General features: G+C 46.0%; 1 protein-coding gene across 1 annotated transcript; it reads right to left on the bottom strand.

Annotated features, from left to right (window-relative positions):
* Positions 1-398: 398 nt before the first annotated feature.
* Positions 399-5,401, bottom strand: LOC123062912 (PHD finger protein ALFIN-LIKE 6). Its single transcript, XM_044486603.1, has 5 exons — positions 5,126-5,401; positions 4,979-5,011; positions 3,900-4,128; positions 1,098-1,227; positions 399-1,005 (listed from the first exon to the last, which is right to left on the bottom strand). The coding sequence occupies exons 1-5, from the start codon at positions 5,229-5,231 to the stop codon at positions 712-714; spliced, it is 792 nt and encodes a 263-aa protein (XP_044342538.1). The 5' UTR covers positions 5,232-5,401; the 3' UTR covers positions 399-711.
* Between the last annotated feature and the right edge of the window lie 21,643 nt (positions 5,402-27,044).

Genomic DNA, 27,044 nt, shown 5'->3' with positions numbered 1-27,044 from the left:
AGATTTTTTGATGGGTTTAGTTTTGGGCTCCGAAAGTGGCCGGTTTTCGCTACTTGGTGGGCTGGGCTTCGCCGTGCGGCCCGTTCTCGCCTGCGTCGCGTAGGCCCAGACCTGTGAGGAGGGAGGGACCCGTGTATCCTGCAAGTGATTCTCAGAAAAAAAAAAGTGTATCCTGTAAGTCATTGCTGTTTTGCAACACAACTTTAGCAAGACAGACAGCAGGGAGAAAAATCACCCAACTATTCCAGTGTCAAACAAAACAAAAAAAAAACACCCAACCACCAAAGTAGTACCCCATATTTGGAAGGATGTTTGGTCAATACTACTAGGAATGATGGAATTGTAGTATTAACCAAACATCCTGACAAATATGTGTTCCATCAACAGAGCAAGACAGCTTCAAGCAAGCAACCCAGGATCAGTGCAAATGCCAACACGAATGACGGCAACAGAGTCACGAACTACAAAGGATCCACGAATAATGAAGCAATGGTCAGCTGGCAGTCGACAGAGTTTACATGCTAGAAAGAAAGGCTGGTTGATGTCAACACACACGAAAATCTCATAGTTTTTTAAAACACGATGAAGCACGCTTACAGACTAGGAAGGAAACTAAGCCATGAATAGATGATATCTAGAGGCTGGGCGAAGATTGCTTGGTTTTCCTCGCAGCAAGCGCGGCGCAGCTTTTCCTTCTCCGGCGCCGCGCGCTCATGTCTTGACCCTCTTGTTGCTGTTGGAGCCGCCGTTGGTGCACTCCGGGCACCGGTAGTGCTTGATGTGCTCCGCCCGGGCGGGCGTGATCTTGACGCACTTGCCGTGGTACCACTTCTCGCAGTTGTCGCAGCAGATCCAGAACTCGTCCTTGCCGTCATTGGTGCCGCAGGTCCCGCACAGGGTGTTGTCGTGCTCCTCCTCCTCGTCATCGCCCTCGTCCTCGCCGCTCTCCTCCTCGTCCTTGGGGACTGGCACCTTGGCCTTTGCGCGGGGCTCGGCTCTCGAGAGCTGCACCACCCAGCAAGCATAAGCAAGAGTGGATCAGCGGCGATTCCACAACAACATTTTTGTAGCGGAAAAAAAGGGGCTGTTGCACTTACCACTTTCATACTGGGCTTGCTGCTCTTGCTACTGCTGTTGGGAGTCTTTTCCTTTGACTGCTTCTTGGCAATTCCTGTCACTACCTCGTATATAGTGGGCAAGTTGTTTATCATGTTGAACAGTCGCCTCCTGCACAGGAAAATAATGAAGTAGCATCAAAATGTAAAACTGCAATTTGGGAGGTGGACAAACTTGACTTCGGATAAAATAACCAGTTACAGCAGGGATCTGTTTTCTAACAAACAGATAAAAATGCGAACACAACAAATTCAGATAGAGTGCAGTGATTGGGTAAAGACTTTGCAGAGCAACTTTTGGCAAGATACAAAGTGCTCCCCATTCCCCTAATAGTAGCAAAGGTAAATACTTTAGATAGTGAAGATAATCTAGTTGGTTTGTATTTCCAGCACACCCAACCAAATTTCCATGCATGACACATGTTCTTTTATCACACTGTAAATCTGTCTATTCTTTTCTCAGTCTAGTGGGTTTGTATTTCCAGCACAGCCAACCAAGTTTTCATGCACGCCCAATGTTCATGTAAGCCCAATGTTCATGCAAACATGGGTATTCTTCCCTGCAAGCTTCAAGCCATTTTTGACAACTACGCAGGAAACCCCTCTCCTGTTTTTCTTAATGGTTGTGAGGTTGTTTTTACTCTGGCTACAACTATCAATACTATTATCCCCACATTAGTCAAGACACTCGGCACTGTTTCTTACTTGGAAAGAAGTGGATACAGGCTGGCATCCTAGGTTTTTATGGAACACCCAGGAGAAACAAAGTACAAGAGAACAGCAAGATGTGCAGAACAGAAAAATAGCAAAAGTCCTTTGTAAAAGAAGACCAGAGAACACTAGTATGATTTGATTCATCCCGATACCCCATTCTTAAGCCCTGGGCATTCTATCAAATCATCTGCACTGAGAACTACAGAACACTAGTATCATATGACGACTCTAATGTCCAGAAGGAGGTCTTCATGCTTCTAATATTGAGTCGGTAAATTTTTACAGTATGTCAGAAACAACTCAGTGCAAAAGGAGAAAGGATACAGAAACAGGAGAGGGAAAAAACAAAAGTGTTTACTGATAGTGAAGCTATAACTTTTAAGGAGGTGGACATAGCTCTATATCTCTACTGCAATGTCTTTCAGACCAAAAAAGAAATCCATGGTGGACATAGCTCTATATCTCAACTACAATGTCTTTTAAGCATGAGTTGTTCAAACAGACAAACAGCCAATGGCATTTAACACCTTAAACAAAGAAACTCTGCAAAAATGGACTGAGCCTAACAAAGCAAACAACAAAACATTCTGTTTCACAGCCAAGATTCATTCTACTGATCAGTAGACTGTACATGGAATAGAGCAAGCAGTTTGTGTGTGACTGTGAGAGTGGCTAGAGGTGTGCACGTGCTTACGCCAAGAGAACAGAAACATCTTAAGACTTCAATGTCATTGCTTTCTTGATGAAAGATCGCCACAAAATTGCAAACGACTTATTGTAGTTCTTACTTCAACTGTAGAAATCATGGTTGCAATCACATTGTCTAAAACAAGATAACTAGTGGTTAATATGGTGAACTATGTTTATTTTGTAGGATACAAACCCTCTTCAACCAGTGCACATTTTCTAAAGTGCCTGGCAACATTTTCCCAATATCTGTGAAATGTGAGGAGCAGTGGATATACACCATGCTGTGCCAACAAGTACATTACGCTGCTACAAAACAAACATAACTAACTGCAGTAAGGCAGCGCCTACTCCAAATAGTAAAAGATCCATTTTCTCAAGTAAAACCATCTTTTGAACCACACAAACATGAATAATGAATCAACTGTCAAAAAACATATTTAAGTCTAGTATGATATAGCAAGGAAAGATGAGAATTAATGGAGTAACCATGAAGCATCACATAAAGCCTATATTCCAAGTAGCAATTCAAAAGTATTTGCACCAGTAATAGTATGTGAATCAACATCATCATCGTTTCTCTCTATGCAGCACAACTGACATCCACAAAAGGTAGACACTTGATGCACTAATAAAGTAATACGCAATGCCCTAAACTTCAAACATGTCATATTTGTGACAGTAAAGTAGACAGGACAATGATGTGCAAAACTGCAAATCATGTCATGCCGCAGCTCTCACCAATACATGCATTTAGCATTTCAGATACAGAATGACTCATATTATACATGAAAAGACAGAACAAGATACTGGAAGGTAAACTACATTATGTAATTTCTATGAATCATGATGGTAAAATAACCTATAAAAATCATGCTAAAACATGGTTCTAGTGTCCAATCACCACTGACAAAAAGATGTGAAATTAAAACTGCCAACAGAAAACCCTGAGAGAACATAATTAAGTAAAACGCATTTCCAGAATCCCAGACCCTCCCTGTTCATGTCACAACAGGGCCTGGAAATTCATAACTTTCAAGCTAAAATATAAATTTCAAATATGACAAAGCTATAAAGTTTATAAACATATGCTATAACCAATTTAGGTTTTGATATTTCTCACTAGTTTAACTTGCCAGTGTAATATCATTTTTTTACATGGTCCACAGTAACAAATATGCACAGAACACATTCCATTTGACAATCCCGACAATAAACGATTGTGTGTGAGCAACAGTTAACAGCCATTGACAGGAATCCTAAGTTCCTAACACATGAACCATACCAATTTAGTGTTCACAATGAAATGAAATCGAGATGAAAAAAAGGAGTGCACATGAGAGGGGAAAAGAACCCCGCATAGTTCAACAATAGAATAATTACCTATTTTCTTTGTCGAAGCCAAAGCGGGCTCCAAAGTAGAATGCAACGGACAGCAACCAGGAATCACTGTGAACTGCAACTAGCGCCAACCAATCCTTCTCATTCATTCCATCCCTAGCGAAGTTGATTCCTAATGCTGGTTCAGGGATCTCCGGGGGCACTTCCTCAGCTGGCAAGGTCACTTCCCATGTCTCATTGGGATATCCATAAAGGCACAAGTTCTCCTTTTCTGTTCAATAACATGGGATTAGCAGCAGTAGCAATAATACCCTGTACAGCATCAGTCTGAGTAATCATGCCCAGAACTACAGTGCTCACTAGAGTGGAATTGTCATGCATATAGCGATGTGGACCAAATCGTAATATAATGTTCAATGATGGTAAGCAACGAAAACTTCACAGTAATTAGGAGTACATGAATAGGGTAAGCAATCACTTATTACAACCAGATGCACTGATATCGATGCCCTGTGCTATCAATGCAACGAAAGAACACTGCTAAAGTCAGTTTCACTACTACTCAGCCCCGTCGTCATGTCACTAATGCCCACGACTCCACTAAATTGGCTAAGGCAACAGCGATGAACCTAACAAACAAACGCATACGCAGAGCTGCAAAGACACCAAAAACACACCGGAAGTCAACTAGTCAGCAGCAACTTGCCTAATATATTATGCATTTTCAGTAAAATTGACCGGTGAAGCTACCAATCTCAGTCTGATGGCAACAACCGAGTGCTACAATTCCACAGGAAAGGAAGACCTAGCCCTGATTCCCCAGTTCCAATCAACCCCCGGAATACTTTTCTCTGTAGAAGAACTACGACCCAGAGTCCCAATCTTTGAACAAAACCTAGCACCAGGAACCCAGCACAGCATTGATGGAAGGCACCCGAAAAACACCCATAATTCCAACTCGAAGCAGCACGTGAGGGAGGAAACGGAACCGAAAATTCTCCAATTTCAGCTTCCAATCTAACACTAAAGCAACCGAACTCAAACAGCCGAACACGAAAAGGCCCCCTCATTCGAGAATCCCCGGCGCGGGCGAGAAACCCGAGGAGATCGGAGGCGCTCACCAGGGTCGCAGAGCTTGAAGAACTTGTCCACATCTGCAACGACAGCAAGGGGAAACAAACAGCTCAGCGACGCGAATCCAGGGGAAAAGAAGCGAGAACCGGGAGGGCCGATTCGGGAGGGGGGCGGGGGCGGGCGAGCGCGCGCACCTTCGGTGAGGGCCTTGATCATGCCGGCGCGGCGGCCGCGGAGGTCGCGGAAGACCTCCTCCGCCGTGCGCGCGACGTACGCCCCTCCTGCGCCGGCGCCGTCCATGGGGGCGTGGGCAATGGCGTCTGGGGCTCCCGGCGGCGGGGCGCGGCGACGGGGAGGAGGCGGTGGTGGGAGCGCAGGGGGGGAGAGAAAGAGGAGGGGCAGGCAGCCTGGAAGGTGGAGGTGGAGATGGAGGAGGAGTGGGTTTTATTTCCGGGGAATCCCGTGGGTGCTTCCGCGAGTATTTGCGCCCCGGCTTTGGCCGATCCGTCCCGATCGTGCGTTCGGCCCTAGGGCAAAATCTCGGCCGTCCGTTGCGCGGGAGCATGGTTTTCCCAAGAGGTGAGTGCTACAAAACGCGACTCCAAATTTGGCCATCGATCGCGAACCATCGGATCTCCATCCCTAGATCAAGTCTCTGGATTTATCTTCTTTTCTTTAACCTAAATCTAGACGCCGCGTTCGGTTCTTCCTTCCGGTTCGGCAAGGGTTTATGCCGTTGTCGATTCTTTCCATTCCTTTCCATCTTTTTGCCGAGCCTGATCTCGCCAGCGAGGTTTCGTATCCCATCTTCCTTGTCATCGTTGCTTCTGCAATGATGGAGGCTTTGGTTAACCATTGTGCTAACAATTTCACTGTAAACCCTAATCTTACCATCAAGGTGGGTGTGGTTGACTTCTTCCTCGCCTCACATTCCGCGAAACCCTAAGAAGGAGGAAGGGATTGAAAAGAGCTCGATATTAAGTAGTTCGTGTGTTTATCTTGACATAATTCTATCAACATGTCATACGCTGGTTTATAATGGCATGCCGGGCATAAATCACACAAACAAATGTCTCATTCTTCCACCATCTAGTTAAAACATTGTAAGTTCTAATCGAACTATTAGACTTACGTCACTCGACTCTCTGACGTCCACGCTTACCCTTCGGATCTGTTTACAGCTCTTATCCTCCCCCCCCCCTCCCCCCCCCCCCTTCACAATGCGACAGCAATAATGGTCTTATCCTCTTCGATGGCGTCGCTATCGCGCTCCTCCTTCGGTTCTAAGTTAGGTTGGCGCCACGTGAATATTTGTATGTTTCTGATGTGGAATTATGTCCTTTCATCTGTCTTGTCACTTTTTTTTTTGGTGATGAGTTCTTGTAACTTTTCATAAGTTCTTATTAGGTCTATGGCATTTTCTTCTTTTGCGGGAAGGTCTATGACATTGTTACCATAGCATGACTGAAAATTATGGTCAATGTCGCCGAAAATTACTACTCCCTCCAATCCGATCAGAGGAGTATCATTTGTTAAAACTCGATCCAATAGAACACATGTGCAAATTGAAGAAAAAGCCAACAACACAGTGTAGCTTATTCTTCGCAAAAGAAAATTACAGTATATTTTGTATGTGACTGTTTTTTTTTTCAATAAGGTACTAGTTAAACTGTTGTAAGGATACCACACTGGAGATGACTGAGGTTCTAATTGCATAGCCGCGGCACATGCCCCGGCCTCAACAAATTCGTGATCACTGCAAAGGAACCTACCAACCAAAAGGACGCTTTGAGGTGCGCGCGAGCGACCAAACCAACCACAGCCCGAAGCAGGTAAGGTAGGATCGGCCATGGCAAACTGGCAGCCTCTCCTACTTCTTCCAAAACCCAAGAACTAACAAGATATCACGCTGCCCTCCCCGTGTACAAAGATGGCAGTTCATGATGTCCCTGAATCTCCTACTCTTCTTATAGGATACCAGAGATTCAGAGAACTGCGTAGTTATAGTATGCGAGAAGAGCTGCATTCGCTTGGCCATGGAGCACACACCACCAAGTACACGCTCTGGAGCAGTGGTGGAGCAGTGTGTTGCTTGGTCGAAGAAACCGTCCACGTTCTCAAGTACAGTACAAAATGGTACTACTACCACCACCAAGGACGTGGGGCACATGGCACGTATGATTCTCGCCGCAGGTCGAGCGGAAGCAACACGTCGGAGCAAAATTTCTTTTCGGCGGAAGCATGACGGTGAACAGAGCGGAGAGGCAGAGATGGTCTTGCAGCGTTTGTATATCAGTCTGTCAAATACGAGTGATGTGCGGCTTGTGAGAATAATTAGAGGAGCACGATTCAAGCAATCACACAAACACAAGCACGGCACCAAAATTTATTAACAAAGTTCATCAACATATCTACATTATGAGGCATGGCTGCGGGCGGGGAGGGATAAAAAAGAAACTAAAAACGCCCTGCGTCCCTCCCATAGTGCGGTGCGGCAGGGGCGGAACCCTATTTCAACCCAGAAAAAACGCCACTGCCACCTCTTGTCCTCCCTCGCCGCCACCAGGGCGCGTCATCGGGCAAAACCCGTGCAGCGCCAGCGTCGGCGCGGCGTCTTGGCATGGCAACGCATTTGTCCATGGTTTTGCAATGCGGTTAGGCGCACGACGGTGCGGGCATAAGGCGTAGACCAGGTGGCATGGGGTGGGCGGCGCGGATGCACAATATCGCTGCCGCGGCGCTTGATTGAGTGGTACGACGCACTTGAGGCCAGATCTGACATTGTGCATGACTGTTGGCTTCTCCATGCCTGGCTCGGTATCGAGGCCGTCCATGGGCATGACTCGTCGTGGCTCTATGCTATAAGTGGACCGCGAAGCCAAGGTGCTAGACTTTTGAGCATGTGGCGGCCGACCGGCGGTGCTACAGTCGACGGCTTGGTGGTGGTGATACAGATCTGATTGGCTGGATGGTGGTGACTGCAGACTGTACTGCAACAACCATCGCATTTAGCTGTTGGGATCATGAAAAAGTGATGGCGACAACACATGACTGACTTCGATGGTGGTGCTACTCGAGCACCCGGTCTTGAGCTCCGGAGAGAAAGCCTAGGTCAGTCCCGAGTTGGTTATACCTGCAATGGCCATGTTTTTAGGTTGTTACAATGTTGAAGCCATTGCTCGGATCTGCTCGGACTGATTCTTCAGGATGAAAACCTAGATTCTGGCTTTGTTGGTTGGATCCGGTGACAGCGACGCTTGAGTGTCGCCCCCTTTTTGAAGGCATTGCTGCTGAAGAACCTCTTGTTGTACATGTGGTGTCATGAGATGGTTGGTGCAGATATGTTCATTGTTATAGTTTGCCGATCACGGATCTAACACTTTGGGTTTTTTCTTCTTTTTTCCCTCGCGCTATGCTTAGCTTTGGTCTTATATAACTTTGCTCTTTGTTGATGTTTTGTGTGTGTATTAGTGTTACCTATATGCATCTTGGTTATGCAGAGCCTGAGTGTGTGCTCATTTTGTTGCTTCTCTGAGCAAATAAAATCCACCCTTTGCCGAATAAACGACTATGGACGCTCTCCGCATGTATCAAATCACATGATACAGTCGATGATAAGCCCTCTGAGATCGCCATACAGCACTCCGACCATTGCCCCATGGCCAGTCTGGGTACCCCTGCCACGGGGGCCCGGACAAGTCCGTCTCATGATCTTTGTCTTAGCCTACAACTTATGTCTAGTCTACTAGATGACCTGTTGCGTCATTGGCGCAGAGGCCAACTACAGCCCGAAAGGTAAGTGAAATATTTGAAGGATTTTCTTGCTGAACTATCTACAAATATTATATTTGTACTGTGTTGGTATTTGCCTTGAATATGATCATTCCCCTAGCTTTATTTGTCAGCACATAAGTCGTTTGCTCGAGCAGGTGAATGGATTACAAGACTTTTCTTAGCTTAAGGCGTCACGATTAGTTCTTTATCTTGCTGGTTGTATTATTAACCATGCTCTTAGGTGAGAGGGTTAATGATTTTCCTTATAAATTAGGTGTGAACCATTTGAAGGATTTTTTCGATGAATTGCCTACAAGTAATTAGATTTGTATTATGTTTGTTCCTACTTTCCTTGTATATTTACCAATGACAGACAACGACGATTGTTGCCCATGTAGTTCGTTGGCCGGCTAGGGCAACTCAACAACCGGATCGATAGAAATCCCGACCGCATCCATGACAAATGACCTGAATCGTTGGAACTGCGCACCCCCACCCGAAACCACAGGAACAAAAGGAAGCCAAGTGAACCGAATAGATGATTCACATGCCAGTTGATACATCCATTTTACATCATGTTTTCCTACTGTTATTATAATGTTTTTGGTCATTATTTCACTTTATGATGCAATTCTAATGCCCTTTCTCTCTTAGTTTGCAAGATTTACATGGAAAGGGAAATTACCAGCAGCTGAAATTCTGGACCTAAAAAAGCTACAACAGAGATAGCCATTTTACGGAGCTCCGATTGACCTGCAACTTCATGGATATTTTTTATTGAATATATGAAAAATAATGGAGCAAAGAAATACCAGAGGGGGGCCACCTGCTCCCCACAAGGAAACATGGCGCGACCACCCCCCTGGGCATGCCCTAATGCCTTGTGGGGCCCATAGCTAGCCTTTGGCCCCCTCCTTCTGCTATATGAAGTCATTTGCCCTAAAAACATTAAGGAGAGGACTTTTAGGACGAAGTGTTGCCGTCTCGAGGCGGAACTTGAGCAAGAGCACTTTTGCCCTCCGGCAGAGCGATTCCATCGGGGATACTTCCCTCCGGGAGGGGGAACTCGAAGCCATCAACATCACCAACGATCCTCTCATCGTGGGAGGACCAATCTTCATCAACATCTTCACCAGCACCATCTCCTCTCAAACCCTAGTCCATCTCTTGTATTCAAGCTTTGTCTCAAAACCTCAGATTGGTACCCGTGGGTTGCTAGTAGTGTTGATTACATCTCGTAGTTGATGCTAGTGGGTTTATTTGGTGGAAGATTATATGTTAAGATCCTTAACGATATTCAATACCACTCTGATCTTGAACATGAATAGAATTTGTGAGTAGTTACTTTTGTTCATGAGGACATGGGAGAAGTCTTGTCATAAGTAATCATGTGAATTTCGCAAAAAAGTAATCATGTGAATTTGATATTCATTCGATATTTTGATGATATGTATGTTGTTCCTCCTTTAGTGGTGTCATGTGAACGCCAACTACATGGCACTTCACCATAATTGGGCCTAAGGGACATTGTGGAGTAATAAGTAGATGATGGGTTGTGGGAGTGACAAAAGCTTAAAGCCTACTTTATGCGTTATTTTCGTAAGGGGCTGATTTGGATCCATATGTTTCATACTACGGTTAGATTTATTTAATTCTTATTTCGTAGTTGTTGATGGTTGCGAGAAGGGGTATGGATGCTTATTCAAGTAAGAACGACACCCTAGCACTGGTGCACCCACATATCAAATTATCAAAGTAGCGAACGTGAATCAACTCAACATGATGAAAGTGACTAGACAGTAACTGTTGGGGAACGTAGCAATAATTCAAAAATTTCCTACGTGTCACCAAGATCAATCTAGGAGATACTAGCAACGAGAGAGAGGGAGTGCATCTTCATACCCTTGAAGATCACTAAGCGGAAGCGTTACAAGAACGCGGTTGGTGGAGTCGTACACGCAGTGATTCAGATCGCGGTCGATTCCGATCTAAGCGCCGAACAACGGCGCCTCCGCGTTCAACACACGTACAGCCCGGTGACGTCTCCGGCGCCTTGATCCAGCAAGGAGAGAGGGAGAGGTCGGGGAAGACTCCGTCCAGCAGCAGCACGACGGTGTGGTGATGGTGGAGGAGCGTGGCACGCCAGCAGGGCTTCGCCACGCACTACAAGAGACGAGGAGAGAGAGGGGTAGGGCTGCGCCAAGAGGGAGAGAGACTCGTGTGTTGGGCAGCCCCAAAACTCCCACTATTTATAAGAGGAGGGGAGGAGGGTGCGCCCCCTCTAGGGTTCCCACCCCTAGGGGGGCGGCAGCCCTAGATGGGATGGAGGGGGGCGGCCAAGAGGGGGAGAGGGGGGGCGCCCTAGGGTGGGCCTTAGGCCCATCTGCACCTAGGGTTTCCCCCTTCTCCTCCTAGCTGCGCCTTGGGCCCTGGTGGGAGGCGCACTAGCCCACTCAGGGGCTGGTCCATTCCCACTCTTGGCCCATGCAAGCCTCCGGGGCTGGTGGCCCCTCCCGATGGACCTCTGGAACCCTCCTGTGGTCCCGGTACATTACCGGTGACGCCCAAAACACTTCCGGTGGTCAAGACCTCACTTCCTATATATTATTCTTTACCTCCGGACCATTCCGGAACTCCTCGCGACATCCGGGATCTCATCCGGGACTCTGAACAACATTCGGTAACCATGTACAAACTTTCCCTATAACCCTAGCGTCATCGGACCTTAAGTGTGTAGACCCTACGGGTTCGGGAATCATGCAGACATGACCGAGACAACTCTCCGACCAATAACCAACAGCGGGATCTGGATACCCATGTTGGCTCCCACATGTTCCACGATGATCTCATCAGATGAACCACGATGTCGAGGATTCAAGCAATCCCGTATACAATTCCCTTTGTCAATCGGTACGTTACTTGCCCGAGATTCTATCATCGGTATCCCAATACCTTGTTCAATCTCGTTACCAGCAAGTCACTTTACTCGTTCCATAATGCATGATCCCGTGACCAACTACTTAGTCACAATGAGCTCATTATGATGATGCATTACCGAGTGGGCCCAGAGATACCTCTCCGTCATACGGAGTGAAAAATCCCAGTCTCAATTCGTGCCAACCCAACATACACTTTCGGAGATACCTGTAGTGCACCTTTATAGCCACCCAGTTACGTTGTGATGTTTGGTGCACCCAAAGCATTCCTACGGTATCCGGGAGTTGCACAATCTCATGGTCTAAGGAAATGATACTTGACATTAGAAAAGCTTTAGCGAACTACACGATCTTGTGCTACGCTTAAGATTGGGTCTTGTCCATCACATCATTCTCCTAATGATGTGATCCCGTTATCAATGACATCCAATGTCCATGGTCAGGAAACCATGACCATCTATTGATCAACGAGCTAGTCAACTAGAGGTTTACTAGGGACATGTTGTGGTCTATGTATTCACACATGTATTACGGTTTCCGGTTAATACAACTATAGCATGAACAATAGACAATTATCATGAACAAGGAAATACAATAATAACCATTTTATTATTACCTCTAAGGCATATTTCCAATAGTCTCCCACTTGCACTAGAGTCAATAATCTAGTTCACATCACTATGTGATTGTAATGAACCCAACACCCATGGGGTTTGTTCATATCTTGCTTGTGAGAGAGGTTTATTCGTCAATGGGTATGAACCTTTCAGATGCAAATATCTATGTCATCTTGTAGATGCAGCTACCACGCGCTACTTTGAGCTATTCCAAATAACTGCTCTACTATACGAATCCGGTTTACTACTCAGAGTCATCCAGATTAGTGTCATAATTTGCATCAACGTAACCCTTTACGATGAACTCTTTTACCACCTCCATAATCGAGAAAATTCCTTAGTCCACTAGTTACTAAGGATAAGTTCGACCGCTGTCATGTGATCCATTCCTGGATCACTCCTGTACCCCTTGACTGACTCATGGCAAGGCACACTTCAGGTGCGGTACACATCATAGCATACTGTAGAGCCTACGTCTAAAGCATAGGGGACGACCTTCGTCCTTTCTCTCTCTTCTGCCGTGGTCAGGTCTTGAGTCTTACTCAATGCTCATACATTGTAACACAGCCAAGAACTCCTTCTTTGCTGATCTATTTTGAACTCCTTCAAAATCTTGTCACGGTATGTATTCATTTGAAAGTACTATTAAGCGTTTTGATCTATCCTTATAGATCTTGATGCTCAATGTTCAAGTAGCTTAATCCAAGTTTTCCATTGAAAAACACTTTTCAAATAACCCTATATGCTTTCCAGAAATTCTACATCATTTCTGATCAACAATATGTTAACAACATATACTCATCAAAAATTCTATAGTGCTCCCACTCACTTCTTTGGAAATACAAGTTTCTCATAAACTTTGTATAAACCCAAAATCTTTGATCATCTCATCAAAGCATACATTCCAACTCCGAGATGCTTACTCCAGTCCTTAGAAGGATTACTGGAGCTTTGCATACTTGTTAGCATCTTTCAGGATTGACAAAACCTTCTGGTTGTATCACATACAACCTTTCCTTAAGAAAATCGTCGAGGAAACAATGTTTTGACATCCTATCTGCAAGATTTCATAAATAATGCAGTAACTGCTAACATAATTCCAACACTCTTAGCATCGCTACGAGTGAAAAAGTCTCATCGTAGTCAACTCCTTGAACTTGTCGGGAAACATCTTAACGACAGGTCGAGCTTTCTTAATGGTGACACTTACCATCATTGTCCGTCTTCCTTTTAAAATCCATCTGCACCCAACAGCCTTACGGCCATCAAGTAGTCCTTTCAAAGTCTATACTTTGTTTTATACAAGGATCCTCTCTCAGATTTTATGGCCTCGAGCCATTCGTCGGAATCCGGGCCCACCATCGCTTCTCCATAGCTCGTAGGTTCATTGTTGTCTAGCAACATGACTTCCAAGACAGGATTATGTACCTCTCTGAAGTAGTACGCATCCTTGTCGACCTATGAGGTTTGGTAGTGACTTGATCCGAAGTTTCATGATCACTATCATAAGCTTCCACTTCAATTGGTGTAGGTGCCACATGAACAACTTCCTGTGCCCTGCTACACACTAGTTGAAGTGACGGTTTAATAACCTCATCAAGTCTCCACCATCCTCCCACTCAATTCTTTCGAGAGAAACTTTTCCTCGAGAAAGGACCCGTTTCTAGAAACAATCACTTTTGCTTCTGGATCTGAAATAGGAGGTATACCCAACTATTTTGGGGTATTCTATGAAGATGCATTTATCCGTTTTGGGTTCGAGCTTATCAGCCTGAAACTTTTCACATAAGCGTCGCAGCCCCAAACTTTTAAGAAACGGCAGCTTAGGTTTCTCTAAACCATAGTTCATATGGTGTCGTCTCAACGGAATTGTGTGGTGCCCTATTTAAAGTGAATGTGGTTGTCTCTAATGCCTAACCCATAAACGATAGTGATAATTCAATAATAGACATCGTGGCATGCACCATATCCAATAGGGTACAGTTATGATGTTTGGACACACCATCACACTATGGTGGTCTAGGCAGTATTAGTTGTGAAACAATTTCCACAATGTCTTAATTGTGTGACAAACTCGCAACTCAGATATTCATCTTTATGATCATATCATAGACATTTTATCATCTTGTCACGACGATCTTCAACTTCACTCTGAAATTACTTAAACCTTTCAATAATTCAGACTTGTGTTTCATCAAGTAAATATACTCAGCATCTACTCAAATCATCTGTGAAGTAAGAACATAACGATATCCACTGCGTGCCTCAGCACTCATTGGACTGCACACATCAAAATGTATTACTTCCAACAAGTTGCTTTCTTGTTCCATCTTACTAAAAACGAGGCCTTTCAGTCATCTTTCCCATGTGGTATGATTTGCATGTCTCAAGTGATTCAAAATCAAGTGAGTCCAAATGATCCATCTGCATGGAGTTTCTTCATGCATATCTACCAATAGACATGGTTCGCATGTCTCAATCTTTTCAAAAACGAGTGAGTCCAAAGATCCATCAACATGGAGCTTCTTCATGCGTTTTACACCAACATGACTCAAATGGCAGTGCCACAAGTATGTGGTACTATCATTACTATCTTATATCTTTTGGCATGAACATGTGTATCACTACGATCGAGATTCAATAAACCATTCATTTTAGGTGCAAGACTGTCGGTGTCAAAACCGGCGGATCTCGGGTAGGGGGTCCCGAACTGTGCGTCTAAGACGGATGGTAACAGGAGGCAGGGGACACAATGTTTTACCCAGGTTCGGGCCCTCTTGATGGAGGTAAAACCCTATGTCCTGCTTGATTATTCTTGAGAATATGAGTAGTACAAGAGTTGATCTACCAAGAGATCAGAGAGGCTAAACCCTAGAAGCTAGCCTATGGTATGATTGAATGTTGTCCTACGGACTAAAACCCTCCGGTTTATATAGACACCGGAGGAGGCTAGGGTTACACAAGGTCGGTTACAAAGGAGGAGATATGCATATCCGTATTGCCTAGCTTGCCTTCCACGCCAAGTAGAGTCCCATCCGGACACGGGACAAAGTCTTCAATCTCGTATCTTCATAGTCCAACAGTCCGGCCAAAGGATATAGTCTGGCTGTCCGGAGACCCCCTAATCCAGGACTCCCTCAGTAGCCCCTGAACCAGGCTTCAATGACGACGAGTTCAGCCCGCAGTGTTGTCTTCGGCATTACAAGACGGGTTCCTCCTCCGAATACATCACGGAAGAGTTTGAATACTGTTGGAAATATGCCCTAGAGGCAATAATAAATTAGTTATTATTATATTTCCTTGTTCATGATAATCGTTTATTATCCATGCTAGAATTGTATTGATAGGAAACTCAGATACATGTGTGGATACATAGACAACACCATGTCCCTAGTAAGCCTCTAGTTGACTAGCTCGTTGATCAATAGATGGTTACGGTTTTCTGACCATGGACATTGGATGTCATTGATAACGGGATCACATCATTAGGAGAATGATGTGATGGACAAGACCCAATCCTAAGCCTAGCACAAGATCATGTAGTTCGTATGCTAAAGCTTTTCTAATGTCAAGTATCATTTCCATAGACCATGAGATTGTGCAACTCCCGGATACCGTAGGAATACTTTGGGTGTGCCAAACGTCACAACATAACTGGGTGGCTATAAAGGTACACTATAGGTATCTCCGAAAGTGTCTGTTGGGTTGGCACGAATCGAGACTGGGATTTGTCACTCCGTGTAAACGGAGAGGTATCTCTGGGCCCAGTCGGTAGAACATCATCATAATGTGCACAATGTGATCAAGGAGTTGATCATGGGATGATGTGTTACGGAACGAAGAGACTTGCCGGTAACAAGATTGAACAAGGTATCGGGATACCGACGATCGAATCTCGGGCAAGTATCGTACCGCTAGACAAAGGGAATTGTATACGGGATTGATTAAGTCCTTGACATCGTGGTTCATCCGATGAGATCATCGTGGAACATGTGGGAGCCAACATGGGTATCCAGATCCCGCTGTTGGTTATTGGCCGGAGAGTCATCTCGGTCATGTCTGCGTGTCTCCCGAACCCGTAGGGTTTACACACTTAAGGTTCGGTGACGCTAGGGTTATAGAGATATTAGTATGCGGTAACCCAAAAGTTGTTCGGAGTCCCGGATGAGATCCCGGACGTCACAAGGAGTTCCGGAATGGTCCAGAGGTAAAGAATTATATATAGGAAGTGCTATTTCGGCTATCGGGACAAGTTTCGGGGTCACCGGTATTGTACCGGGACCACCGGAAGGGTCCCGGGGGTCCACCGGGTGGGGCCACCTGCCCCGGGGGGCCACATGGGCTGTAGGGGGTGTGCCTTGGCCTATATGGGCCAATGGCACCAGCCCCAAGAGGCCCATGCGCCAAGAGATAAGGGAAAGGAAGAGTCCTAAAGGGGGAAGGCACCTCCTAGGTGCCTTGAGGAGGATGGACTCCTCCCTGGCCGCACCCTTCCTTGGAGGAAGGGCCAAGGTTGCGCCCCCTCTCCCTTGGCCCTATATATAGTGGGGGGAAGGGAGGTCAACAACACCTAAGCCCTGACGCCTCCCTCTCCCTCCCATAACACATCTCCCTCCTCCCGCAGCGCTTGGCGAAGCCCTGTTGGAATCCCGCTACTTTCACCACCACGCCGTCGTGCTGCTGGATCTCCATCAACCTCTCCTTCCCCCTTGCTGGATCAAGAAGGAGGAGACGTCGCTGCTCCGTACGTGTGTTGAACGCGGAGGTGCCGTCCGTTCGACGCTAGGATCATCGGTGATTTGGATCACGACGAGTACGACTCCATCAACCCCGTTCTCTTGAACGCTTCCGCGTGCAATCTACAAGGGTATGTAGATCCACTCCTCCCTCGTTGCTAGATGACTCCATAGATTGATCTTGGTGATACGTAGAAAATTTTGAATTATTGCCACGTTCCCCAACAGTGGCATCATGAGCTAGGTCTATGCGTAGTTTCTATGCACGAGTAGAACACAAAGTAGTTGTGGGCGTTGATTTTGTTCAATATGCTTACCGTTACTAGTCCAATCTTGATTCGGCGGCATTGTGGGATGAAGCGGCCTGGACCAACCTTACACGTACGCTTACGTGAGACCGGTTCCACCGACTGACATGCACTAGTTGCATAAGGTGGCTGGCGGGTGTCTGTCTCTCCCACTTTAGTCGGATCAGATTCGATGAAAAGGGTCCTTATGAAGGGTAAATAGCAATTGGCATATCACGTTGTGGTCTTTGCGTAGGTAAGAAACGTTCTTGCTAGAAACCCATAGCAGCCACGTAAAACATGCAAACAACAATTAGAGGACGTCTAACTTGTTTTTGTAGGGTATGCTATGTGATGTGATATGGCCAAGAAGAATGTGATGAATGATTTGTGATGTATGAGATTGATCATGTTCTTGTAATAGGAATCACGACTTGCATGTCGATGAGTATGACAACCGGCAGGAGCCATAGGAGTTGTCTTTATTTATTTATGACCTGCGTGTCAACATAAATGTCATGTAATTACTTTACTTTATTGCTAACCGGTAGCCATAGAAGTAGAAGTAATAGTTGGCGAGACAACTTCATGAAGACACGATGATGGAGATCATGATGATGGAGATCATGGTGTCATGCCGGTGACAATGATGATCATGGAGCCCCGAAGATGGAGATCAAAAGGAGCAATATGATATTGGCCATATCATGTCACTATTTGATTGCATGTGATGTTTATCATGTTTATACATCTTATTTGCTTAGAACGACGGTAGTAAATAAGATGATCCCTCACTCAAAATTTCAAGAAGGTGTTCCCCCTAACTGTGCACCGTTGCGAAAGTTCGTTGTTTCGAAGCACCACGTGATGATCGGGTGTGATAGATTCTAACGTTCACATACAACGGGTGTAAGACAGATTTACACACGCGAAACACTTAGGTTGACTTGACGAGCCTAGCATGTACAGACATGGCCTCGGAACACAAGAGACCGAAAGGTCGAGCATGAGTCGTATGGTAGATACGATCAACATGAAGATGTTCACCGATGTTGACTAGTCCGTCTCACGTGATGATCGGACACGGCCTAGTTGACTCGGATCATGTAATCACTTAGATGACTAGAGGGATGTCTATCTGAGTGGGAGTTCATAAGATGAACTTAATTATCCTGAACATAGTCAAAAGGTCTTCGCAAATTATGTCGTAGCTCGCGCTTCAGTTCTACTGTTTAGATATGTTCCTAGAGAAAATTTAGTTGAAAGTTGATAGTAGCAATTATGCAGACTAGGTCCGTAAACTGAGGATTGTCCTCATTGCTTCATAGAAGGCTTATGTCCTTAATGCACCGCTCAGTGTGCTGAACCTCGAACGTTGTCTGTGGATGTTGCGAACATCTGACATACACATTTTGATAACTACGTGATAGTTCAGTTAAACGGTTTAGAGTTGAGGCACCGAAGACGTTTTGAAACGTCGCGAAACATATGAGATGTTTCGAGGGCTGAAATTGGGATTTCAGGCTCGTGCCCACGTCAAGAGGTATAAGACCTCCGACGATTTTCTTAGCCTGCAAACTAAGGGAGAAAAGCTCAATTGTTGAGCTTGTGCTCAGATTGTCTGAGTACAACAATCATTTGAATCAAGTGGGAGTTGATCTTCCAAATGAGATAGTGATGTTTCTCCGAAGTCATTACCACCAAGCTGCTAGAGCTTCGTGATGAACTATAATGTATCAGGGACATATATGATGATCCTTGAGATATTCGCGATGTTTGACACCACAAAAGTAGAAATCAAGAAGGAGCATCAATTGTTGATGGTTGGTGAAACCACTAGTTTCAAGAAGGGCAAGGGCAAAAGGGATGCTTCATGAAACGGCAAATCAGCTGCTGCTCTAGTGAAGAAACCCAAGGTTGAACCCAAACCCGAGACTAAGTGCTTCTGTAATAAGGGGAACAGCCACGGGAGCAGAATTACCCTAGATACTTGGTAGATGAGAAGGCTGTCGATAGAAGTATATTGGATATACATTATGTTGATGTGTACTTTACTAGTACTCCTAGTAGCACCAGGGTATTAGATACCGGTTCGGTTGCTAAGTGTTAGTAACTCGAAATAAAAGCTACAGAATAAACGGAGACTAGCTAAAGGTGAGCTGACGATATGTGTTGGAAGTGTTTCCAATGTTGATATGATCAAGCATCGCACGCTCCCTCTACCATCGAGATTGGTGTTTGCGTTGAGCATAGACATGATTGGATTATGTCTATCGCAATACAGTTATTCATTTAAGGAGAATAATGGTTACTCTGTTTATTTGAATAATACCTTCAATGGTCTTACACCTAAAATGAATGGTTTATTGAATCTCGATCGTAGTGATACACATGTTCATGCCAAAAGATAGTAATGATAGTACCACCTACTTGTGGCACTGCCACGTAAGTCATATCAGTATAAAACGCATGAAGAAGCTCCATGTTGATGGATCTTTGGGCTCACTCGTTTTTGAAAAGTTTGAGGCATGCGAACCATGTCTATTGGTGTATATGCATGAAGAAACTCCATGCAAATGGACCGCTTGGACTCACTTGATTTTGAATCACTTGAGACATGCAAATCATACCACATGGGCAAGATGACTGAAAGCCTCGTTTTCAATAAAATGGAACTAGAAAGCAACTTGTTGGAAGTAATACATTTTGATGTGTGCAGTCCAATGAGTGCTGAGGCATGTAGTGGATATCGTTATGTTCTTACTTCACATATGATTTGAGTAGATGTTGAGTATATTTACTTGATGAATCACGAGTCTGAATTATTGAAAGGTTCAAGTAATTTCAGGGTGAAGTTGAAAGATCGTCGTGACAAGAGGATAAAATATCTATGATATGATCATAGAGATGAATATCTGAATTACGAGTTTGGCATAGAATTAAGACATTGTGGAAATTGTTTCAAAACTAATACAGCCTGGAACACCATAGTGTGATGGTGTGTCCGAACATCATAACTGCACCCTATTGGATATGATGCATACCATGATGGCTCTTATCAAATTACCACGATAGTTTATGGGTTAGGCATTAAAGACAACCACATTCACTTTAAATAGGGCACCACGTAATTCCGATGAGGTGACACCGTATGAACTATGGTTTAGAGAAACCTAAGCTGTCATTTCTTAGAAGTTTGGGGCTGCGACGCTTATGTGAAAAAGTTTCAGGCTGATAAGCTCAAACCCAAAGCGGATAAATGCATCTTCATAGGACACCCAAAAACAGTTGGGTATACCTCCTGTCTCAGATCCGAAAGCAATAAGGGATTGTTTCTAGAATCGGGTCCTTTCTCGAGGAAAAGTTTCTCCCGAAGGAATTGAGTGGGAGGATGGTGGAGACTTGATGAGGTTATTGAACCGTCACTTCAACTAGTGTATAGCAGGGCACAAAGAGTTGTTTCTTTGGCACCTACACCAATTGAAGTGGAAGCTTATGATATTGATCATGAGACTTCGGATCAAGTCACTCCCAAACCTCGTAGGATGACAAGGATGCGTACTACTTCAGAGTGGTACGTAATCCTGTCTTGGAAGTCATGTTGCTAGATAACAATGAACCTACGAGCTATGAAGAAGCGATGGTGGGCCTGGATTCCAAAATGGCTTGAGGCCATATAACCCGAGAGAGGATCCATATATGAAAACAAAGTGTAGACTTTGGAAGAACTACTTGATGGTCGTAAGGCTGTTAGGTACATATGGATTTTAAAAGGAAGACGGACAATGATGGTAAGTATCACCATTAAGAAAGCTCGACTTGTCGTTAAGATGTTTTCCGACAAGTTCAAGGAGTTGACTACGATGAGACTTTCTCACTCGTAGCGATGCTAAGAGTCTGTTGGTATTATATTAGCGATTACTGCATTATTTATGAAATCTTGCAAATAGGATGTCAAAACATTGTTTCCTCGACGATTTTCTTGAGGAAAGGTTGTATGTGATACAACCGGAAGGTTTTGTCAATCCTGAAAGATGCTAATAAGTATGCAAAGCTCCAGCAATCATTCTAAGGACTGGAGTAAGCATCTCGGAGTTGGAATGTATGCTTTGATGAGATAATCAAAGATTTTGGGTTTATACAAAGTTTATGAGAAACTTGTATTTCTAAAGAAGTGAGTGGGAGCACTATAGAATTTCTGATGAGTATACGTTGTTGACATATTATGGATCAGAAATGATGTAGAATTTCTGGAAAGCATATAGGGTTATTTGGAAATTGTTTTTTCAATGGAAAGCCTGGATTAAGCTACTTGAACATTGAGCATCAAGATCTATAAGGATAGATCAAAACGCTTAATGGTACTTTCAAATGAGCACATACCTTGGCATGATCTTGAAAGTGTTCAAGATGGATCAGTCAAAGGAGTTCTTGCCTGAGTTGTAAGGTATGAAGTTAAGACTTAAAGCTCGACCACGGCAGAAGAAAGAGGAAGGACGAAGGCCGTCCCCTATGCTTTTATCATAGGCTCTCTACAGTATGCTATGTTGTGTACCACACCTGAAGTGTGCCTTGCCATGAGTCAGTCAAGGGGTACAAGAGTGATCCAAGAATGGATCACAGGACAGCGGTCAAAGTTATCCTTAGTAACTAGTGGACTAAGGAATTTTCTCGATTATGGAGGTGGTAAAAGAGTTCGTCGTAAAGGGTTACGCCGATGCAAACTTTGACACTAATCCTGATTATTCTGAGTAGTAAACTGGATTCGTATAGTAGAACAGTTGTTTGGAATAAGCTCCAAATAGAACGTGGTAGCTGCATCTAGGAGATGACATAGAGATTTGTAAAGCACACACGGATCTAAAAGGTTTAGATCCGTTGACTATAACATCTCTCACAAGCATAACATGATCAAACCTAGAACTCATCGAGTGTTAATCACATGGTGATGTGAACTAGATTATTGACTCTAGTAGACTCTTTGGGTGTTAGTCACATGGGGATGTGACCTTGAGTGTTAATCACATGGTAATGTGAACTAGATTATTGACTCTAGTAGACTCTTTGGGTGTTAGTCACATGGGGATGTGACCTTGAGTGTTAATCACATATCGATGTGAACTGGATTATTGACTCTAGTGCAAGTGGGAGACTGTTGGAAATATGCCCTAGAGGCAATAATAAATTAGTTATTATTATATTTCCTTGTTCATGATAATCGTTTATTATCCATGCTAGAATTGTATTGATAGGAAACTCAGATACATGTGTGGATACATAGACAACACCATGTCCCTAGTAAGCCTCTAGTTGACTAGCTCGTTGATCAATAGATGGTTACGGTTTCCTGACCATGGACATTGGATGTCATTGATAACGGGATCACATCATTAGGAGAATGATGTGATGGACAAGACCCAATCCTAAGCCTAGCACAAGATCATGTAGTTCGTATGCTAAAGCTTTTCTAATGTCAAGTATCATTTCCTTAGACCATGAGATTGTGCAACTCCCGGATACCGTAGGAATACTTTGGATGTGCCAAACGTCACAACGTAACTGGGTGGCTATAAAGGTACACTACAGGTATCTCCGAAAGTGTCTGTTGGGTTGGCACGAATCGAGACTGGGATTTGTCACTCCGTGTAAACGGAGAGGTATCTCTGGGCCCACTCGGTAGGACATCATCATAATGTGCACATTGTGATCAAGGAGTTGATCACGGGATGATGTGTTACGGAACGAAGAGACTTGCTGGTAACGAGATTGAACAAGGTATCGGGATACCGACGATCGAATCTCGGGCAAGTATCGTACCGCTAGACAAAGGGAATTGTATACGAGATTGATTAAGTCCTTGACATCGTGGTTCCGATGAGATCATCGTGGAACATGTGGGAGCTAACATGGGTATCCAGATCCCGCTGTTGGTTATTGGCCGGAGAGTCATCTCGGTCATGTCTGCGTGTCTCTCGAACCCGTAGGGTCTACACACTTAAGGTTCGGTGACGCTAGGGTTATAGAGATATTAGTATGCGGTAACCCGAAAGTTGTTCGGAGTCCCGGATGAGATCCCGGACGTCACGAGGAGTTCTGGAATGGTCCGGAGGTAAAGAATTATATATAGGAAGTGCTATTTCGGCTACTGGGACAAGTTTTGGGGTCACCGGTATTGTACCGGGACCACCGGAAGGGTCCCGGGGGTCCACCGGGTGGGGCCACCTGCCCCGGGGGGCCACATGGGCTGTAGGGGGTGCGCCTTGGCCTATATGGGCCAAGGGCACCAGCCCCAAGAGGCCCATGCGCCAAGAGATAAGGGAAAGGAAGAGTCCTAAAGGGGGAAGGCACCTCCTAGGTGCCTTGGGGAGGATGGACTCCTCCCTGGCCGCACCCTTCCTTGGAGGAAGGGCCAAGGTTGCGCCCCCCTCTCCCTTGGCCCTATATATAGTGGGGGGAAGGGAGGGCAGCAACACCTATGCCCTGGCGCCTCCCTCTCCCTCCCATAACACATCTCCCTCCTCCCGCAGCGCTTGGCGAAGCCCTGTTGGAATCCCGCTACTTTCACCACCACGCCGTCGTGCTGCTGGATCTCCATCAACCTCTCCTTCCCCCTTGCTGGATCAAGAAGGAGGAGACGTCGCTGCTCCGTACGTGTGTTGAACGCGGAGGTGCCGTCCGTTCGGCGCTAGGATCATCGGTGATTTGGATCACGACGAGTACGACTCCATCAACCCCGTTCTCTTGAACGCTTCCGTGCGCGATCTACAAGGGTATGTAGATCCACTCCTCCCTCGTTGCTAGATGACTCCATAGATTGATCTTGGTGATACGTAGAAAATTTTGAATTATTGCTACGTTCCCCAACAAATACAAGGATAGTGTCCGACCCTGCAAAATAAGTTCCACCGTAGAGAGAATAATATTTCCACAAATCTAATCTGCTGACACATTTCGGCAGCAAGACATCACGCCATGGCCCGGTAATCATTTGAACCATTTTTTCTTTAACCAGCCCCGCACATAACGCATGGCGGTTTCTTGACACGTCTTATCAAAGCAGAGATCGTGTTCCTCTTATCACGGGATTCTCATCAATACAAACGTGGGTAACCCAACCGCGCCATCAATTACAGCGCTTGGGGGGATAAGCGAGTTTTACCAGGCTTGTGGGGGCGCATAGTTTTGTCCGCCCTTATAAAGGGATAAGGTCTCACCTTTTTCTACCCACGCCTTCTTACTCCTTGCTCATCCATTCTCGTGCACTCGAGCTCTAGCGCCCAAGTCCACATCCTTCTCCTCAACTCCCTCCAAACATGTCCGGAGCGGGAGGCAAGTGGATGGTCTCCTCCGTCACGGAGGGACACATCAAAAAACTACGTGGGGCCGGATACTTAGCCGCGGATATCGTGCACCGGCTGCCAGCCGCGGGGCAGATCGTCCCTACCCCGGAACCTCACGAAAGGGTGGTTTTCCTCCCCCCACTTTGTTCGCGGACTGGGGTTTCCCCTCCATCTGCGGCCTTATGTTCTATTACGGGCTGGACTTTCATGATTTGGCCCCGAATTTCATCCTCAACATCTCGGCGTTCATCGTCGTGTGCGAGGCCTTTCTCCGCATCTGGCCCCACTTCGGCCTATGGCTGAAGACCTTCAATATCAAGCCGAAGGTGGTTGGCGGCCAACAAGCGGAATGCGGCGGAGCCATGGTGGGCAAAATGCCCAACGTTACATGGCTCGAGGGCTCCTTCGTGGAGACCATAAAGGGGTGGCAATCGGGGTGGTTCTACATCACCGAGCCGCGCGATACCAACTGGGTGGTGGCCCCCGAGTTTCGATCCAGAATCCCCACGCGGCTCACTTCCTGGAAGGAGAAGGGCCTGTCCTAGGGTTCATCGGTGTAGCTGGACGGGCTCCAGAAGTGTATCCGGAACATGATAAGCAAGGAACTTAAGCTTGTCAACATAGTCCAGGTCATGCTCTTCCGCCGGATCCTCCCGTGTCAACAACGGGATTTCAACTTATGGGAGTTCGACCCGGCCCAGCACCAGACTCTAAGCGAGCTCTTCGACATGACGCATAAGGACATCTGGAGGGTGCTGTTCAAGGGCGCCGAGGTCCCTCCTTTTACTGAGGACCGCGGGCTAAGCGCGAAGTGCCCTGCGAATCCGGTAAGTGTTGTACATCTGGTAGGGTGTTTATTTCCCATAACTTAACCATGTGCGGGGTCTGAGCTCCCATGCCTTTGACATGACTGGGTGGAGACATCGGAGCAGATTAACTATCCGACCCCTCTGCCCGAAGACCCCGCATACGCTCTCCTGACGGAGATGCGGACTCCGGCTCCTTATGAGGTGCCGGAGAAGACCAAGAAGAAGGCCAAGGGAACCCAAAATAGTTCCTGACACCAGGTGGTATCAGACTCATCGTCTGATAACTCCGAGGCGCACTCCTCCCATGAAAACAAGGAGGAGGAAGATGAAGATTCTCCCCCTCCAGCCGGAGGAGACAAGAAAAGGAAGGCCGCCCCAACCGGGGAGGCCGAAGGGTCCAAGAAGGGAAGGACTCTCCTTCCGGACTGTTCCACCACCACCGCCAACGGCGAAGACTAGTGGCTGCTCAGGGCCAAGCCCCTGGCGAAGTCGTAAGTATTCGGATACCAGAGTAACTCATAGCATACTTTTGCTGCATTGCTTCTCCTAACATCGAATATGATTATGCAGTCCGCCCCAAGCCCGTATCGACGTATCATTGTCAGACGGTTCCTTGGACTCGTTGGACATGAATAGTGATACACTTCCACCCGCCTCTTCTCCTTGCCCTACGGACAATGCGAGGTATTGTATCAAGGGGCACCGAGCCGGGGAGAGACAGTCCCGGAGGCGCCTCAAGGTGACCTTCCGGACTCCAGGAGCAAAGGGAGCAAGGCTCCCAGGGGCTCCAAGTTCGCCCCTCAGCCGGACACCGCGCCGGAACCTCCAATGGTTCTGGACTCGGGCAGGCGGCCCTCTTCCAAGAGGGGCAAGCCGCCCGTGCCGGTGACCTCTGTCCATCCAGAGGCACCGGACGAACTGCTGGGAGCGCTTCGCGGCGCTTCCATCGATGAAGAGCACCGCACTATTATGAGTGCGGTGATCAAGAAGGTTCAGTCCGCCAAGAGTGGACTGACTGAAGCATGTGCCATCCTTTTAACAGGCTTTGAGGTAAGTATTTAAAATATAGGAAAAATATTATTGCATAGACAGTATCCCCTGATGCTCTGTTTGGCGTTCACAAAGAAAAGTCGAATAGAGGATCAAATAATATCTGCAGGAGTCTAATATAAGTATGTCTATATGCATATGCAGGCTTCGCTGCTGACCTCTGCCGCACTGACTGCGGAGGTCGCCGCACTGAAGCAGAACCTCGAGCGGTCCGAGGAAGAGCTCGGTCTTGCCAAGAGGCAGCTCGAGGAGAACAAAGGTAAGTAATGCCTTGTCCATATATATATATATATATATATATATATATATATATATATATATAGTAGCACTATTCTAATCCCAGGATTAGAATAACTATTCAGATCATGGAACGCCCTATATAGGAGGCGACCAGACGTTCCTGAGATCTAAAAAAACACCGAACCCCACCTCCCACATCTCCACCTCTCCACCTCTCGGCCCTCATCCCCGACCCACTTCCCCCACGACGCAGCGCCTCCTCCCCCGTGGCCGGCGCGCCACCTCCCCTACTCCCAACGGCGACGCAACCCCTTCCCTTCCCCC

The sequence above is a fragment of the Triticum aestivum genome, chromosome 3A (genome assembly GCF_018294505.1).
Source record: "Triticum aestivum cultivar Chinese Spring chromosome 3A, IWGSC CS RefSeq v2.1, whole genome shotgun sequence".
Taxonomy (NCBI): domain Eukaryota; kingdom Viridiplantae; phylum Streptophyta; class Magnoliopsida; order Poales; family Poaceae; genus Triticum; species Triticum aestivum.
The sequence above is the reverse complement of the archived record's forward strand: the minus strand, read 5'-3'. Positions and strand labels throughout refer to the sequence as shown.